The sequence below is a fragment of the Lycorma delicatula genome, chromosome 6 (genome assembly GCF_047948215.1).
Source record: "Lycorma delicatula isolate Av1 chromosome 6, ASM4794821v1, whole genome shotgun sequence".
NCBI lineage: Eukaryota > Metazoa > Arthropoda > Insecta > Hemiptera > Fulgoridae > Lycorma > Lycorma delicatula.
In genome coordinates, this window is record NC_134460.1 from 145,060,022 (window position 1) to 145,080,722 (window position 20,701).

The 20,701-nt window shown below is 29.0% G+C and overlaps 1 protein-coding gene across 1 annotated transcript in view; it reads right to left on the reverse strand.

Moving 5' to 3' along the window:
- LOC142327015 (sodium-coupled monocarboxylate transporter 1-like) overlaps positions 1 to 20,701 on the reverse strand; it is a 93,362-nt gene that overhangs the window by 61,714 nt on the left and 10,947 nt on the right. The window contains exons 2-5 of the mRNA XM_075369771.1: positions 14,495 to 14,725; positions 8,235 to 8,394; positions 5,594 to 5,659; positions 296 to 347 (exon numbers count right to left, since the gene is read on the reverse strand). Coding sequence (XP_075225886.1) covers positions 296 to 347; positions 5,594 to 5,659; positions 8,235 to 8,394; positions 14,495 to 14,709 — 493 coding nt within the window. The 5' untranslated portion in view covers positions 14,710 to 14,725. The remainder of the gene's footprint in view (positions 1 to 295; positions 348 to 5,593; positions 5,660 to 8,234; positions 8,395 to 14,494; positions 14,726 to 20,701) is intronic.

The window sequence follows — 20,701 nt, forward strand, 5'->3', positions numbered from 1 at the left end:
ATTTTCTGATAAACTTGTCCATGTATTCAGTATATATCTGTCACTGAAGACAGTCGCAAGGACAATTAGAAACATTTTGAAGTAAGTTATAAAAATAGACTTTATATTTATAAAATTTGATTCAAACTGGATTTTCAGTAGTTTATAGTTTTAAAGAGAGATGAAATGAAAAGTGAATAAATGCCAAACCCTTGCCTCAAACTGAACCCACGAACAGCCAATCTAGGGTTAACCATTACATCACACAACTATCTATCGACTTATATATTAGACAAGAAGATTTTCGCTGACTTACCTTGGTTTAAAGCAAGTGCAGTAGTAAATATCATCAACGGAATGTGTAAAATCTGCATAAAAAAGTAATATACATTGTTACAAATACAACTTATTCATTTGATGTACATTATAATTAAAATAATACTAATAATAACCATAACAAAGTGATTCAAACTTACAAGAACTACAATTATTCTGATCTACATTTGTTGAATTCATAATTGAGAACAATAAATGACTCTAAATTTTGATGAATTTAATGATACTTTCCAGTACATAACTTAAACATGCATATGTACAACAATGAATTTCTCTGCATAAACATTGTTTAAATACACATTACACTAATATAAATTGTATGAGGTGTCCATGGTTTATAAGTACTGAATTTTAAAATTTAAGAATCCCAGGTTCCTTTAGGAATAATTATGCCAAATCTCATCTTCTGGCTATTCAGGAAAAGGAAATATTAATATCGAGTGGAGTTGGCGAATTTTCTTATTTATGTAATATATAAATTTAGTAACTCAGCAGTCCATCACTGGCGGTTTAAATATTTCCAACTCTTTTTAAATGTAAAATATGGAAATGTAAAATCCTTTCATCCAGTTTCACCATTATTAATTATGGTTTAAAGGAAAATCCTGAAGCATGTATTCTATGAATTTTATAACCAGTATCTTTGATGAATTTTGAGATTCTTTTCAATATGTTTCAAATTTAAACAAGAATTAAAGAATTCATGCTTATTCTGTTTCAACACTTTAGAAATATCTAAAAATGAAGCCTCAATTTTGTTTGGGTGTAATTAATTCTTAAGTTGAATTCGAGGAGATTCCACTGCAGTTGGTTGACAAAATAAATGGAAACGTTTCATTCCTTAACTCATCTTCACTTTTTATTTAGGAGTAAATGTTACAGTGAGTACTACTGAAGTAACTTATTTATGAGAAAATTCAGAATTGACCTGAAATGCGGCGAATTAGTCTTCTAGGGCTCTTCTAGTCTTCTAGTCTGGACACTTACAACCATTAGTCTATTGCACAAAAATTGTAAATATTTTGCAATTGTGGATTGGAGATTAAAATAATAATAATAATAATTGTGTTTATCCTAATGATCTTCTTGAGAATGTATATGCTACACCTTAGCTTTTTAGCTAGAGAGAATAAGTAATAGTGAATCCATGATGGTTTTCCCAAGTATACAGTGTATTGTATATCGAATATCCAACCATAACAAAGCAAATTAATCTTTTTAAAAAAAAAAGGAACAATTAAAATTTGGAATAGTGGTTATTTCTTTGACTTATGAAATATCATACTATTAATCTAGAGGATATTTTTTACATATTTTAACATAATTAATATCATTTAAATTAACAAAATAAAAATTACTTTTGTTGAATTTTTTAGTTTTAATATAGATATTACAATTTTTTTTATAGATTATAATTATTAAAACCATTTTTTTATTTATTAACACAAATTAATGTTTCAATTAATTTAAATTGAGTAAGAATGTGATATTAAGACTTTAAATTAAATGTTAATATTAGTTGACATTTCAGTTCAGTTATCTGTTGGTTAGCATTTTTAATTCTAAATATTATAGAAAAATCATTACAGATGCCACATAATGATTTACATTCTGCATACACTTTTAAAAATTTGAATAAATTTTGCTCAGAAACAATTAAACAAAATTTTATTAAATAAAAAATATTAATTCACATGAAGCAACACATAAAAAACACTATAAAACAAGTATTTAGAGTTTGGATTTTAGAATAACAAATAAATAAATGAATACAAACACTTGTTGTCATTCTAGGCAATGCTAACAATGAAACATAAAATTTAGTTAAAAAACATCTAACCGTCAAATCCAGACTGCCCACTGAACTTGTCATTGCAAATCAGCTGTTTTCAAAATTGAGAGTTCTAAGAGTCAAATCCTAGTAAAGGACTTTTATGCGGATTTGAATACTAGATCATGGATTCTGGTGTTCTTTGGTGGTTAGGTTTCAATTAAACACAAATCTCGAGAATGGTTGACCTCTCTCTTTTTTCAGTTTAGCGTCCGGAACTACCGAAAGGTGTTACTTCAGAGAATGAATGAGGATGATATGAATGAATGTAGATGAAGTGCAGTCTTGTACATTCTCAGGTCGACCATTCCGAGATGTGTGGTTAATTGAAACCCAACAAACAAAGAACACCTGTATCCACAATCTAGTATTTAAATTCGTATAAAAGTCTTTACAAGGATGCCTTTACTAGGATTTGAATTTAGAACTCTCAACTTTGAAATCAGCTGATTTGCTATGGCAAGTTAACCACTAGACCAGCCTTGTGGGCTAGGTCTATGGTCAACTTGAGACTGTACAAGACTACACTTCATTTACATTCATACATATCATCCGCATTCTCTAAAATAATACCTTACGGTGGTTCCAGAGGTTAAACAGAAGAAAAAGGCTATTGGATAACAGTCTGCCATCACTGTTCACCAATGAAGTTTCTGCTTTCTTATTAATAATGTTTCCCAACTATCCAGTATCTGTCTTTATTGCTTACATTTTTCCAAAATTGTTTATTCCATCTATTTATTTTTATAAATTGGTATCCATTTTCTTTTACACATAAATCTCTTAGCATAAGAGATTTATGTGTTCTTCTGTTTTATAACAAATAAATAGATTAAGCTGTCAACCAATCTTTCTCTTCATTCTCTAACCCAAAAATGTTTGTTTCAAATTAGCATGTATTAATATCATTCAGAGAATATAGAAAAAATGTAATAACTTAATGAAAATTCAAAATCTGTTAAATGTATAAATTCCGTATGAAATATTTCTATAAACAGTTTCCAGTGATTCAATTTAAATCTATATTAAATCTGTTCATACTTCAATCACCTTCATTTGAATTACAAAATAAAGGAAGGCTCTCATGTGACAAGTTTCAAACAATAGAATATAGAATCTACTAATATGTTTTCTTCAAATCATCATGCATCCAGAATCACTTTTACTATTGAGACAAATATTTGCTTCCAGCTTCATGAAATTAGCATACACTATCTATAGTTACAGAAACACAATCATACTATCCAAAAAATTACTTTTCTTGTAAAAAGTGTGGATAAGAATTTTTTTTGTCTTCAGTCATTTAACTGGTTTGATGCAGCTCTCCAAGATTCCCTTCTAGTGCTAGTCATTTCATTTCGGTATATCCCCTAAATCCTACATCCCTAACAATTTGTGTTACATATTCCAAACATTGTCTGCCTGCACAATTTTTCCCCTCTATCTGTCCCTCCAATAATAAAGCGACTATTCCAGGATGCCTTAATATGTGGCCTATAAATCTGTCTCTTTTTTTTTACTATATTTTTCCAAATGCTTCTTTCTTCATCAATTTGCCACAACAACTCTTCATTTGCCACTTTATCCACCCATCTGATATTTAACATTCTCCTATAGCACCACATTTCAAAAACTTCTAATCTTTTCTTCTCAGGTACTCCGATCGTTCACTTCCATAGAAGTTTAGAGCTACGCTCCAAACATATTCTTTCAAAAATGTTTTCCTGATGTTTAAATTAATTTTTGATGTAAACAAATTATATTTCTTACTGAAGGCTCGTTTCGCCTGTGCTATTTTATATCACTCCTTCTTCATCCATTTTTAATAATTCTACTTCCTAATTTTTCTACCTCTCTAATTTTTTCTCTTCCTATTTTTACATTCAGTCATCCATCTTTGTTATTTCTACTACATTCCATTACTTTCGTTTTGTTCTGGTTTATTTTCATGCAGTAGTTCTTGCATAGGACTTCATCCATGCCAGCATTGTTTCTTCTAAATATTTTTTAATCTCAGCTAGAATTACTATATCATCAGCAAATCGTAGCATCTTTATCTTTTCACCTTGTACTTTTACTCCAAATCTAAATTGTTCTTTAAAATCATTAACTGCTAGTTCTATGTAAAGATTAAAAAATAACGGGGATAGGGAACATCCTTGTCAGACTCCCTTTTTTATTACAGCTTCTTTCTTATGTTCCTCAATTATTACTGTCGCTGTTTGATTCCTGTAAATGTTAGCAACTGATCGTCTATCTCTGTATTTAAACCCTAATTTTTTTTAAATGTTGAACATTTTATTCCAGTCTATGTTATTGAATGCCTTTTCTAGATCTGTAAATGCCAAGTATGTTGGCATCCTGTCTATAGCATTTCTTAATTGTTGGTAGTTCCTTTTACTTTCTTCATCACTAGCACTGTTATTTTCTACGTTCATTCATCAGTTCAATATATCGTCTGAAATCCAAGGTTTTCCACAAGTTCTCTTTGTTGTGCCTAAGTTTGCTTCTACTGATTAAGAATTTCCTTTTTAATATTCTCCCATTCTTCTTCTACACTGTCTATCTTATCTTTTATACTCAGACCTCTTGCGATGTCCTCCTCAAAAATCTTCTTATCCTCCTCCTGTTCCTAAAACTTCTCTAAATTCCACTGATTCACCTGACACCTTTTCTTCAGGTTCTTAAACCCCAATCTACATTTCATTATCACCAAATTATGGTCGCTATCAATATGTGCTCCAGGATATGCTTTGCAGTCAACGAGTTGATTTCTAAATATTTGTTTAATCATGATGTGATCTATCTGATATCTTGCAGTATCACCAGGCTTTTTCCATATGTATATTCTTCTATTATGATTTTTAAACTGGATGTTGGCAATAAATTATACTTTGTGCAAAACTTTATAAATCGGTCCCCTCTTTCATTCCTTTTGCGCAGCCAATATTCATCCACAATATTTCCTTCCTTGCTTTTTCCAATGCTTGCATTCCAATCTCTATTAATCTATTAATCTCTAATAATAATTATTATTAAATTTTCATCTCCTTTTATGTGTTTAATTGCTTCATCAATTTCTTCATATACACACTCTTATCTCATCATCATGGGCACTTGTACATATATAGACATTAACAATCGTTGTTGGCTTAGGTTTTGTCGCTATGCATTTTCAGATACTCTACTCTCTTTCCTATCTTCTTGTTCATTAAAAACCTACTCTACCCATTCCCTCTTTAAATTTTCTAACCTACCAACCTTTTTTAGACTTCTAATATTCCACGCTCCAACTCGTAGAATGTTAATTTTTAATTTTCTGGTGATCCCTTCCTTATAGTCCCCACCTAGAGATCCGAACACAGGACTAGTTTACCTCCGTATTATTTTACCATAGATAAGAATTAAAAGTCAAATTAAAATTGTAAATCAATATTGTAAACTGACCACTGAGATGGTGATCATAAAAGATGTCATCAGTCGAACAGTATGATTGAACCTCTTCTCCAGATACTGTAATCAGTTTAATAAAATTAATATTTTGTTAAGTATAATATTATTTATTTTAAAAATTATATTTTTAACAGCAAATCATATTAAATTTTGTAATAAAACCTATTTTTAATAAATTACTTAAAAATATTCAGTGACCTTTGTGACCATCTTAAAAATAACAAATAAGAAACTATCTATCAAACATATTTGCACACTTGATTTCATATGGACAGTTATTTCATATTTATGTTACTTAAATTGCACACTAAACCAAATTCATAGTCCTTAACATAAATCTTTTGTTAACACAAAGAATATTAATTTTCCATTATATTTCCATATTAATAAACCAACTGGATTGGTCTTTGGAAATGAAAGAATGGCCTGAGACTAGTTAAGTTGACTATTTTATCATCAGAAATACATGCTGAATCCTGTACTATGTGGTATAAAAATTTAGTTCAGAAGTATGTTATTAATGCACAGAAGAATAGTTTTCTGCCGAGTTTTAAGATGTCCTCCGAAGATTTAACGCACTAGCAAGAAAGTCCCGAATTAATTACTATGTAACAGATTTGAATTACCGGTACAGTTACATTACGCAGATAAGTAGCTAATGACTTTAATTGTTGATGCGACTACAAATAAAAGTATTAGAAAAAAAATCATTGATTGATACGTGAAAAATATATATATAGATCGCATCAGGAATGGGTAGATATGCAACCTCTATTGATAAAAATAAAAAAGGCACTAGTGTAGCATCTGCCAAGATTGATTAAAGGGAAATCATGGTAACCCTCATCAAGCAGCCTCACAATTAATTATAAAGTAAAAAATCTGATGTGGACACCAGATGACTTCCTTGTACTCCTATTAAATTACACACACATATTTTTTTTTTTTCTAAATGAAACCTATATAAAATTTTATTTTATTGATTACCTCATATTTTTTTCTTCATATATATATATATTTTTTTTTTTTAAATTATTATTTATTGTAATTTTTGTTTTACAATCAGAGGTTAATAATTATTAATAAATCAATATATCAAAATTAAAAAAAGGAGATGAAGACAGATTCGAATCGATGTGCCTTTCCCTTGTAAGATCCAAATATTTCATTAAATAAAGTTTATTTGGCTAAAAGTCTGGAACCAATGAAAATAAGTACCACTTATGATACATCGTTGAAAAGCTTTCAATGAGGGCTTATTACTGCAGTTAAGAAAAAGTCCAAAATCTATTTTTTTTATTTTTTTATCTTTGGCTTTTTTGGACACTTTTGATACAGTTTATTGCAATCAAAAGAAGAGGTGCACAACTAGATGTTACAGCAGTCCTAGATCCAAAATTTTAACATCCTACGGCCAATCGTTTTTGAGTTATGCGAGATACATACGTACGCACATACATACCTACGTACAGACGTCACGTCGAAACTAGTCAAAATGGATTCAAGGATGGTCAAAATGGATATTTCCGTTGAAATTTGAAAACCGAAATTTTTCGCCAAAGTATCACAATACTTCCTTTACTTCGTACAAGGAAGTAAAAAAGATATGATTGAAGTTCATACTAATAGCTCATCTATAAACCTCGTACGAAATTATTTTTAGGTAAATATATGATTAATTTTTATGAAGATACTATCGTAAAATTGGTTACAAAATAAATAAAAATAATCAGAAAGTATTAATGAAAATTATTTGAGCACATGTTTATGTACATGTTGAATGGTATGCGGAAAATTTATGGGCTTTTTTATTATCTTTAATTAGTATTATTTAGTATTCAAAAACTGACAGATTAATGTTTTTATTAAACAAAATTTTTAATTTCTAAATAAATTTGTGGGAAGATTTTTTTTAGATAACATTCTTCTTGAACTTCTGAATGTAAATTATTCACAGAATGCTTATGCAGAACAGTGATGTTACTCTGATAATGGTTTACCAAGTTCCCATATATCTTCTTCTTTTTAAACATGTCCAATGATTGCAATCAGTAATTAGTAATGAAAACATATACGTATAAACACGCGGTAAATTCAATGTCGATTTCTAATCATAGATTCAGAAAGTGTTTTTTTTATCTAAATTCATAAATTTGCATTGAGCTTAATATTTACTCAGTGTATTTATTACTTGGAGTACTCCAATTCTTGGTGTTTTTCGCCCGCTCTAATGGATGCAAATCTTAACCGATTTTGACGAAACTTGGTGGAATGACGTAAATCTATTGGAAATAGAGTCCTATTGATATTCAAGCAATCGGTTTACAGGAACCGGAGTTACAACCAAAAAACCAGGATTTTGGTCCTAATATTTTCAGTTTTTTTTTCTTCTAGTGGGCGCAATTTTTACGGATTTTGATGAAAATTGCTAGAATAATGTAAACCTATTAAAAGTAGAATCCTATTGATTTTCAAGAGAATCGGTTCACTGGAACTGGAGATATGGCCAAAATACTGGGTTTTTGGGTACATTTTCAAGGTAAAATAAAACCAGAAATCCGCTCTTCTGACGCACTTATGCGACAGAGTATTTCCTCATAGTTTTATACGTATATGTATATATTAATTTACTTACTTCATATGGAGAATTTAGTTGCAGTTTATAAAACACTGGTAAGTAGAATGATGAAACGATATATATAATAACGATAGTGAAAATGTACGTTGATATAATTTGTGTTCCATATGCGTACACTTCAGATGGTATTATAAGTATTGATGCACTTGAAACATGACTGTAAATAAACATAAATGATTATTATACAAACTGAATTCTAAGTCTTAATAGAAATAAATTTATAAATTGATTACTATCATCTATAAAATTGATTCATCTATAAATGTACGAGAGGTTCTCTCTAAAGTAAAGACCGTTTCATTGTAAAAAAAATTTATTCTGAAATCTTTATTAATATTTTTCATTTTTCTTAAATACATACGTTACACTACTTCTCTAAATAAGCTTTCTTATCTTCCTTTTTTGTTTTCCTTTATTTAAGTTTTGGCCAACAATTCATTGTTTCTCATATATTCCTTCAGTATTTTTCGTAAAAATTTTTATTTATCGTTTTATCAGGATTTAATGAAAATCTAAATATAATATTGTTGATTAAATATTTTTTATTTATAAAAAAATAAGTTTGCTATTAATAAGTATTGCGAGTGAAGCCACACCTATATTGTGGCCGACTTCGCGATGGGGTGCGATAGTAAAATACTAAAAGAATATGATATTTGTTTTGGAACGTAAAATTAGAAAAAGAAAACTTCTACCATATGAATGAAAACAAAAAAAGTAAATAATCCATACGTAGATGTGAGCTGCGAACTGCTTTAATCCATAAATTTAGAAAATTGAGTTTTTGGTCGTTTTTAATTTGTCAGCCCTGAATCTTGGAATGAACTAATTTTCTTTCAAAACTATTTCCCATTTCAAAAGCAGTTAAAACATGTAGTTGGTTTTAAAACGTTTTTTATCCACTACAATAATGAAGAAAACCAAATTGACCATGTTCCCCCCATGACTATATTGAATTAAGTGTAAAAGGTTTCAGAACTTTCTTTATGTAATTAAAGCCTGCTATCGACTCATATTATGCCGCTTTATTATCCAACTACTGTATTTTTGACCATATTAATTTTAAATTATGAAAAACCTAAGGGACGATAAAGGAAAGCTTTTTTCTTTTAATAATTTTTCATAAGGTTTGAGAATTTATTGCTTTATTTATCAGCTGATTTTTAATATGTTATTTACGCATAATTTTTTTACCAGATGGGTTAGTGAATGAATAAAAAAAATTAATTTGTTAAAATTTTTTCACTTAGCGTCATAGATTTACTGATTTCATAACACCTTCCCGAAGCGGTTTGATGCAGAACTGTCTCTATAAAATGTTTTAGCTGAAAAACTAATTTTATCAAATACATTTTGTTAAATATTTTGTTCATTTGTTTATAAATTCTATTCTTACTTGTACAAATTACATATTTAAGAACCCTAAACAAAGCGAAAATATTTTTGGGTAATTTTTTGGCAATAAGAATGAATTAAACATTTTTTTTATTTTTTATTTATTAAAAGTTATGGTAATTGGATAAGGGCTGTTTTGCAGCATAGCTTCGCGCATAAATAGATTTCAAGAAATCACAAAAAATTAATAAATAACAAAAGGATATAATTTACTAAGCATTTGGCACCGTTGGTATTAATACGATTGTATAAATTCAATTTCCATATACCAACAATTTAAAAAGTGTAAATCCTAGTACTTTTGAAGCTGCTACTCCATCTTTAGGGATGTTAATTTAAATTCAAATCGATAATAGTTTTTAAAATTAAACTGTTATGTTTATAACAGTCAGTCATCAAGAATATTATCTACAGTAGTCGCAAACATCTTAAAAATATGACGTTACTGTCTTATTGACGTACGAAATAATTTTATTCTTGACGACCGACCACTATGAGCATAACAGTTTAATTTTAAAAACTATTACTGATTTGAATTTAGATTAACATCCCTGAAAATCCCGGAAGATGAAGTAACAGCTCCGAAAGCACTAGGATTTACACTTTTTAAATTGTTTATAAGTAGAAATTTAATTTCTAATTTAACAACAGTATAACCTTTTTCGCTTGCGTTTATGAAAAAAATTGACATTTTATATAAAAATTTAAAAATATTAAAAAATAATATACACTATTAATTTTCAAAATAATAGTAAAAACACGATAAAGAATTTATGACAGACAAAAACATTCAGTCAAAATAATATTCACAGATTAATTGTAGTTAAAATAAATTTCCGCTTAAAATTTTAAAGTAAGTTGAAACAGTGGAAAAAATAATAGAACAAAATATTTTTACAACATGTTAAATCACCTAAAATGTTTAAATAACACAATATTCTCCACAAAAAGCTGAGAAATAGAATTATATTAAATGACACTGCAACAACTGGTTCAAATTATTTTAATTTCTCTTCTTTCATGTTTAAATAAATAAATTTACTGGTGAAAAAAATATTGTCTTCTATCGACAAAAAATGTTACAAAATAAACACAAATGATTAAATTTGTGTTTATTTTGACTGAAATGATTAAATTTAACTGTTTATTTGTAAATATCCAAGTACCTTTAGACAAAACTTTGACGAATACAGAAATGAAATGATTGAATATATGTAAAAATAATTCAAAAAATTATGAACGAATAAAAATAAGTAGAAAAAATTGGAAATTAATACGATATTGTAAGTTTAATATAATAATTTTAAATAAAAATTATAAATATTATTCGGCTTACATGAATGCAAAAATCAAACTTATCTATTAGCATTATGAAGTTAATAATTTGATTAACTAAAATAAATGAAAATAGAAATTATGAGTATTGTTATTAAATATAAATTATTAATCATTATAATTATAATTATTATACGAGAAGCACAATCGCAACCAGCTCAGGACCGCCAATCCCGTACTCCACATCCGAGCATTACCATAGCCCCGATGTCGACATAAGTGAACGTACCGAAGTACCATGTCGTTGCCCGCCCATAATAACAATAATATTATTATTACTAACAATATTGAAGGTAGTGTTTTTATTGATTTGGCTTATCAGGTACAGGAAGCAGATTTGAACCACAATTTCGTAGTTGTGTTTCAATTCTGAATATTTTGAAAAGATCAAAATGTTCAGTAAAAAAAAATAAATAAAAAAATAATAAAAAAAAATAAAAAATTGGGTGCGATTTGACCTCCTTCTTTAAGTAACATTTTTATCTTAAAAATTTTGCACTATTAAAAATATAATTGAGAAAAAAAATGAAAATTTTTAGTAAACAAAGTTGGGTCCCATTTGACCCCTTGGCCAAATGTCATTTTTATGATCAACATTATACTCTGTATTTATAGTGCAACTGCTAAAAAATTCCCAATTTTTAGTAAAAACATTTGGGTTCCATTTGAGTCCCTTGCTCATCAGCTACTTCATGTAACAGTTTTAATAAAGCCACAACTTGAAAATAGGTCAAGAATCATATATTATAAAATATTTAAAAAATTGTTTTAATTCTTCAGTCGGATCTAATGGAATCCCCTTTTTTAAAAAACCTTTTCCGTTTCAGTTACATTAATGATATACAGTTTATTTTAAGTACGGATCCCATTTAGTCCCCTTGGTTTTTAAGGCTTAAAATTTTACTGGTATAATTATTTACGTCAATAAGTCAGGCTGATTTAGTGCAATATTATTCAACAAGACTAACAAATTAAACTATACTAAAAAAATGGGTTTTATGATAACCTCTTGTATAATGGAATTGGAAGCCAGGCTGAAGCTGGGATATATCCTTGTGTATGAAATGTATAATAACAATAGTGAAACAAGCCTGATCAGAGATTAGCCATACACAAGATCATGACCCATCCTTCATATAGAGGAGTTCTACAAGGGTCTTTTCTATGGTCTTGTGTTTATTTGTATATATATATTTTAAACTCTACCAATTATTTTTAATTGTATTATTATATTATTTTAAACTATTATAATATTTTTAAACTAAACCGATTATTTAAAACTTTAGAATTTAAAATAATTTAATACAGATCGTTATTGAGATTGTAAAGCTCAATTTTCTACAAACATTATACAAATATTAAAAAATAAAAAGACAAAAATTATCCCTTCCGTTTGTTTAATTTGTCAATAGTTGATGCCATCATTGCCACACATGTAGACCATTTTCAAAGAATTTATGTTGAGCCAGTCAGAAGATATTAATAAAAATACAGTTCACACACACACACACACACACACACACACACACACACACACACACACACACACACACACACATACATACAATTTCCAAACCCCAGGGTCAATCATTAAACTTTTATAGCTATGATGCTGCAGCAGGAATAGAGTTGAAGCCAAGAAAGTACAAAAAAGTTAAAGAAATAATATTCAAATTTATTTCCATCGCATATGTAATTTTAATAGTATTATTTTAGTGATAATAAATTAGTCATCTTTAAAAAATTTGCATTAAATATTACGGTTTTGTAATTATTTATTATTACATTTTTTTAATTACTTCTGGGACTACCATTAGTTGTTGCTTCAAAGGATGAGCTTAATGATATCAAGTAGCATGTGAAAATGCCATGCCTGACTGGGATTCGAACCCAGGACCTCCGGATGAAAGGCCTAGATGCTACCAATCACATCATGGAGGCTGGCTGATTGTAAATTACCTTAATTTACTCATTCATAACTTGATTAAATAAGTCTAGATAACTAGTCAATATCATTCATCCTTTAACGTAAAAAATAAAATAGAAATAGTAAAAAACTGACTAAATAAGTCTAGATAACTAGTCCATATCATTCATCCTTTTACATAAAAATAAAATACAAATAGCAAAAAACTGACTATTTCAAACTTACAATTTGATCACAGTTAATTTTCTTCATCACTCGTTTTTATTTTTTTGGAAGGTATTTTATAGACTCATTTACTAAGATTATTCAATTTTAACACTTATTTAACTGTTGGACTATTCAAGTAAACCGCAAAAAATAAATAGTTTGGTTTTAATATACCATCTTAAAACTCATGTTATTAAAAGATACCATCCATATATTTAAAGATTATTAATGCCACTCTCTACTAAATCTTCATTTATCATGAATTCGTCTATTTTAAAAAACTTGTGCTGAACAACATAGAATTCATTCAGTGGAGTTGAAACTTCACCAGAACAAAAAATATATTTTAATAAACTATTATACAAAATCTCATATTTTTACTTAATCTATTTTGTTTTGTAGATGTTTAAACGGTAATCCCTTAGGTTGCATTTTAGGTAAAGAAATAGGTTACGCGGATTGAACTGTAGAAATGAGTGATCTAAAGTGATTTGATTAAATAAAACCAAAACCAATGATTCACAAAGAACCAAGAAATTCTTCAAGGCAAATCCATTGAAAACTACCAAATCTCACAAATACCAAAAATATTTTGTTTCTAATATTTCTTTATATTGTAGTTCTCTTATTCTTAGCGCAAGATGTTTAACCAAACCCACAGGACAAATTGTTAAGAAGTGATCACCCACTTAAAAGAAAGCATGACAATTAGTTACTGAGATATAATAAAATGTGACAAACAAACCTGTCCAGAGGATAGCTCCATACTAAATTTCTACAAGCAATGGGTCTTGATTCATACTTCCCAGGAAAAAAGGCAACTAGTATCTTTAATCTGGATGTAAGTAACAAATTATTGATTGATTTGTAATATCTTTCATTAACTGGGTTAAATGTGTGCTACAACAAATCATATTCTTCAAGATATTAAAGAGCAGTAAGAGAGTATGCACAAGTTCATTAAGGAACACGATTATTAATCCCAGGAATTGTTCAGCTTGTGAAAAAATCCAACTGAACTGTAAACAGTTCAGGTGTTCACTGCAAAGGATCTGAAATCTATATAAGTATTACAAACATTTTTTTTTTTTTTGTAGGAATACTAAACATCATATACTTTAATGTTGTATAGATAAATAAAATCTAATCCAAAGCAAGATATTTGTTTGGAAAAACATCAACATCATGCCACTATGACTTATATGGTATTTATTGTTTGAAGTCAGGAAAATTGCTAACTTTTTTTAAATAATGTGTTTGTTAAGAAAGACTGTTAATCAGAGACTGTATATACCATTCATTGATCTGTTAAAACATTAATTCTTATGGATTCGACAAGGAGATAATTCAAATTACTTATTTTATACTTTTTTAAAAATAAATGTTATATTACCTTGTAAGAAGTGACATGGTTACTGGAAATACACCCATGTTTTTTCCTCCATGCATGTACTCAGATACTGTATTTTGTTTCCCTTTATAACATCCATGATAAAGTCCAATCAAAGTAGGCAATACTAACATTAAAATAAATACAAGGAATTCAAACCAATTAAACAAAAGTGACGTTGAAAAATTAAAATCATCTTCTGTTACGTTACTTGCCATTGCATCTAGAATAAAACTGTAGAACACAACTATTTTACATTTTATTATTAAATATTATCTAAAATAAATTAACACTAAATTATGATTATGTCTAAAGTGAATAACATCTGCTAATTTACTTGGTCAAAAGTAATTTTTTTTATTTATAATTATTTAGTTGACACGTTAATCAGCGTGGTAATTATTTGGAATATAAGTAAATAAAGGGCAGTAATTATCGTTTAAGTGTTATTACTTCACTATTTTCAAGGTACCTTGGAACGTAAAAGCTGGTCACCAGCAATCAATGAATGTTGTAAAATGTATGTGTTTGTGAAAGTAATTCTTTTTTAAATAGTAATTTTCACCTCTTATCAAACCAGACACAACTGTTTTGGTGTTATTCAGCACAATACTTTCACTTTTGAGAAAGGGTTTTTGTTATGCTTCTATCGTCATTTTTAATAACTACCAAACTGTTTAAAGATTTTCTCATGATTGATTTAAAATAAAATTAAGATTTTCTTTAAGACAAACAATATTACTGTACATACAATACTACATTACATACACATACAGGGTGTTTTTAAAATGGTAAACAAAAAATTTTCCGTCTTTCTCCCTCTGTCTGCCATTTTGCTATTTTTATGTAAAAATTTATATCTCAAGTTTGGATAAAGAAATCACATTAATATTTTGTAATCATCTTTGAAATAAAGTTTTAAAATTAGCAAAAAATCATGACTTAAATACCTTTGAAAATTACAAAATGTCAGCCATTTTTATTTTTCAATCCATTATATCTCCATAAACATAAGTTTTTATCAAAATATATGTTTTTGCTAAAATATTAGGAATTTTATTTTGAACAAAATGACATTTTATGGTTTAAAATCTGTTAACAAATAGGTTAGTTATGACAGAAAATTTATGTAATTTTGGGTCTGTTTTCATGTCCTCCACTTTACGTTGAATTCTATTAAATATTAATTGTTTTTATTTATTGTTAATTCTAATATTGTAAATTATTAACAGTTAATTTTTAAAAGTTATAAGAGATGTTCAAAATGTCCACCATTAGAGATTACACAAGCCTCCAGTCTTTTTCTGAGAGATTGTCTTAACCATTCAAAAATTCCAGTATTCCTAATTTCTTGAAATCCATTTTGGAACCTTCGTTGAAGACCTTCAATGTTGAGTATTGGAGTTGAATAAACAGTAAGTTTCAAATGGCCTCACAGGTAGAAGTCAAGAGGGTTTAAGTCAGGTGATCGGACAGGCGAGGGTACTGGCCCTCCGCAACGGCGAGGGTACTGGCCCTCCGCAACCTATCCATTTTTTCATGGAAAGCTTCATGCAGGAAATCTGATACCAACTGACAAATGTGCTGGAGCTCCACTGTGGTGAAACCACATATTTCCTCTTAATTGTAGAGGTTTTAAAAGATGTAGAAGATTTTTGGCAAATGAACAAGATAATTTTCTCCATTTAAATGATTTGGTAGAATGACAAAAACAAAAGATAGTCATTCAAAATATTTGCCCGTATGTTCAGGAAAAATCTTTGTTGATGGCTACTTTGAAAGATACACGAGGATTCACATCGCTCCAGATGCACTGGTTGTGATGGTTTTGAACACCATTCCTGTTGAAAAAAGCTTCATTTTTACATTGTTAACATGATTAGTGAATTGTTAACATGATTAGTGAAGTGAAAAATTAATATCAATTTTTTTATTATTATGTAATGTTAAAATTTATTGTGAGAAAATTATTACTTAATTTGATACTAATTTACAATATTAAAATTAACAATAAATAAAAACAATTAATATTTAATCGAATTGAACATAAAGTGGAGGACATGAAAACAGACACAAAATTTTATTTATTTTTTATTTTATTCTATTTCCTTTTGAAAAACTGTTCTAATTTAAAATGAAAAAAAAGTAAAAACCTTTAATTCGTAAAAAATTGTAATACGTAAAAGAATACTACAATGAAAAAAAAGTTTCAAACTCATTCACCACGGTGACTCACAGCATAAGCATCTATGAGAAATACACCACTACAGTCAACTACTTTTTTTTATCTTTAATTAAGCGTAACTTAAGAACAACTCACTAGATACTAAGAACAACTTCAGATACACTAGTATAGTATATCTAAATTTTAATAAAACTGTTCCTGTAGCATTGGAGATTTTTGAGCCACAAAATTGTATATGTAAACATATATAAACATAAGGAAACCTGATTTTAAGTAAATGGTATTTTCGTACTCCTCATACTTCAAAATGTAAAGAAAATTCATTTTTAACCCCCCAACTCACCCCACATGACCAAAAACCAAATGTGATAAAAGAGGTATAATTACAACTGTTGTTGCTTCTTACCTGAAAAAACCTAGGTTAGCCAAATTTGGAGGCAAAATAGTGTTTTGGAGATAACACAAAAAATTTGATGGCACTACTTGCCTAATAGGAGAAAGCAGTTACAGAATAAACTCTTGACTAATAACATGAATCCTCACAGCGGGAAGAATTATTCTATAAAATGGATGCAAGTGAGCTAACAATTATCAGAAACGTGTTTGACCAAATAAAAACAAGGATTTTCAATATTGGGAAACATTAAATATATCTAAAATAGTTGTAGAACATTCAATTTTATATAATATTTGTAAAAATATAAGGTTTTGAAGCCACCCCTATTTTTATTAGCACAGGTAACAAACCCTTGTATGAAATATTTCTTAATCTGGGTTTTAATCTTTGACTTGTTCGGCGCAGGAAGCTGTACGAATAGTTAAGCTACTGCTGGCATAGCTCTCAGGATCAATGAATTAAATAAGCCTCATTATCATTATTACTTCCTAAATGAGAATTATAAATTACAACCTAGAAGGTTACAGAGAAACATGTGTATTGTTTCTTGGTATACTGGAGCAATGAAATCCATCCTCATGCTACTATATTAGATAAGGGAAGATGTTATAATTTAATTATGTAACAAGAATCAATAAACATAAATCATCTTTATGGCCTTAAATCTACTATAAATTTGTCCAATAGAATAATGTGTACCATTACCATACTTTTTTACCTATGTGTTACATGGACTACTGTAAGATTTTATTAACAGGCACTGGAAAAAACTGTTAGTAATAATTTTTTTACCCACGATGTAACAGACGGTACACGCTTTTGGAGTAAAGGTGTGTGTGTGTGTGTGTGTCACCATTTCCCTCAAAAACCGCTGGACCGATTTCGATGCGGTTTTTTGCATTACGTAGGCATCACCTCAGAGCAGGTTCTTGAATTAGTTTTATGGTTATAAGCCGCCGCAGTAGATATGTTTCTTTAAAACGGCTTTTGAATGTTTGTAAGTCTTTCTACCTCCAGCAAGGCTACAATATTGTGTGGATTATTAAATAATTTACGCCAGTCAAGTATACTAAACTTTTATCATTACCAGCCAATAAACGTGCAACTGTTGGGCACAGGCCTCCTAAATCTATAGAAGTAATAAATAAAAATAAAATTAAAAATTTTTAAAACTCACAACGAAAAAAATCTTAAAAACGTGACTATGATTATAATTAAAGCTTATCTATGCAGTCTACGGGTCACGCACTACGTTCAATCAAAATCTTATATTTTATTGTAATAAAAACAATATCATAATGCTACAGAGGATTATAAGGTAAAAATACAGTTATTTAATTATTTCACGATTTTTAAGGTCTTTTGTCATGGGTTTTAAAAAATGTTTAATTATGTTATCTTTGTTATGTTATCTTTTGTTATGTTTTTTATGTTATCTTTTTCCATGGGGACAGGCTAATTTTTTTTTTTAATTTACAGAATCTGCAATCATTTCTGAGTAAAATATAAAAAAACTAACATTTCTCAGTTAAATTATTACTACAGGAGAAAAGAACCTTAGAGAAAAGAACAAATACGTTTCAGTATTTGCGACTCAAGTTTCAATCTTAATTTTCATCGCGCCCCCCCCTCTCATATAATAACAATGTATACAATAAAAATGTATTTTGAGTATTTTGATACGACCTTAATTAATTTTAAAAATTACCAAGAATAAGTAAATTTATTGATATTTGGCAACATCGATCCGCTGCATTGACAAAACCAGAATTGATGCCTCTATTGCTCTCTGTCTTATGTCCACCACATCGAACAATCTCGCGGCTTCACGAGTAGTTCCGATTTGTCTCTAACATTCTGGGACGTCTGCGCAAACGTGTATAAATGCTGCACCTCGTTCAATTCCAGCCAGTCTCAATCGAGTCGATACTTCTACTTCTGCTATAGAATCTATCGTGAATGTGTATTTTGTAATTTGCATGTTAATTGCAATTCACGGCAGTGGATTTATAAAGAATCACGGATAAATTTTTAAGTGGGCGTAAGCAATCATTAGACGATAGTGAGCATCAATAAGTGCATTGTGGTTCCGAAAAATAAAATCAAGAAAATATACTCTCAAATACTTAAATTTTGGGTTTACCAGTACTGAAATAAAAGAAGAAGAAAGGCCCTGTGTATCAATTGCTCAAAATTTTTGGCAGGAGACAGCATGAAACCTAATAAACTTAAACGACATTTGGAAATGCTTCATAGTGAGTACTTTAACAACCCTCGACAATTCTTCGAATTAAAATTAAAATCATATGAAAACCAAACATCATTTTTAAAAAAAACTTTGTTAATGAAAAAGCTTTATTGCCTCCTACAAAGTATCATATAAAATAGTCAGATGTAAAAATCCTCACACTATTGGTGAAGAACTTATTTTTCTAGCTGCAATTGAGATTGTAGAAACTATATTTGGAGATAATTTTACCTATCAATTGCAGTCCATATCTCTGGCAAATGATACTGTTCCATGTCGAATCTGTGATATATATAGCTTAAGATGTACAGCATCAGCTTTTTGGGAAGTTGCGTGACAAATTGTTTTCAGTTCAGATTGACGAGGCAACAGATAGCAATAAAGATGCTCATTTCATTGCCTATGTTAGATTTTGTGATGACATGTCAGCAGTAGAACTACTTTTCTGCAAACCAATGGAACTCAAATCAAGAGCAATCGCATTATTTGCTATCATAAATGATTTTATAAACGAGGCAAACATAGAGTGAAAAAAACTGGTCGTTCAATGCCTGGAAGATTCCAAAGTATACAAACACTTGTAGAACAAAAATCTCCATAGTGCATCTGCACACATTGCATGATCCACAGAGAAGCTCTGATTTCAGAAAGAAATGAGTCCTGGTCTGAATATTGTGCTGATGACGTTGTAACAGTAGTAAAGATAAGTAGTAAAAAATAAGTCACATTAGTTCATTTTATTAATTTGTTTGTAAAAAATTCACATTATTACTGAAAATTACAGTAATTAATGAAATAATAAATAAACTGTAAATTATAATAAAAGATAGTTAAATTATAATTATATATATTTTTTTTTTGTTTTTACTTTCTTGTATGAAGTACAAGGAATTATTGTAGTCCCGCAAAATTTCGGTTTTTAGATTTCAACGGAAATATCCATTTTGACCATTCCTAAATCCATTTTAACAATTTTTAGTTTCGTCTGTACGTATGTATGCATGTAACTCGCATAACTCAAAAACGATTACCCGTTGAATGTTGAAATTTAGGATTTAGGATTGTTGTAACATCTAGTTGTGCACTTCCCCTTTTGATTGCAATCGACTTGACCAAAAGTGTCAAAAAAACTCAAAATCCAAAAGATTTGGATTTTTTCTTAACTGCAGTAATAAGACTGCCCTCATTGAGAGCTTTTCAACGATATATCATAAGTGTGGTACTGATTGCCATTGGTTCCAGAGGTATAGCCCAATAAAATTCTAATTAATGAAATATTTGGATCTTACAAGGGGAAGGCACATCGGTTCGAATCCGAGACTTCATTTCCTTTTTTTTAACTGGTGTTTTATTTTAAATATATTGATTTATTAAAAATTA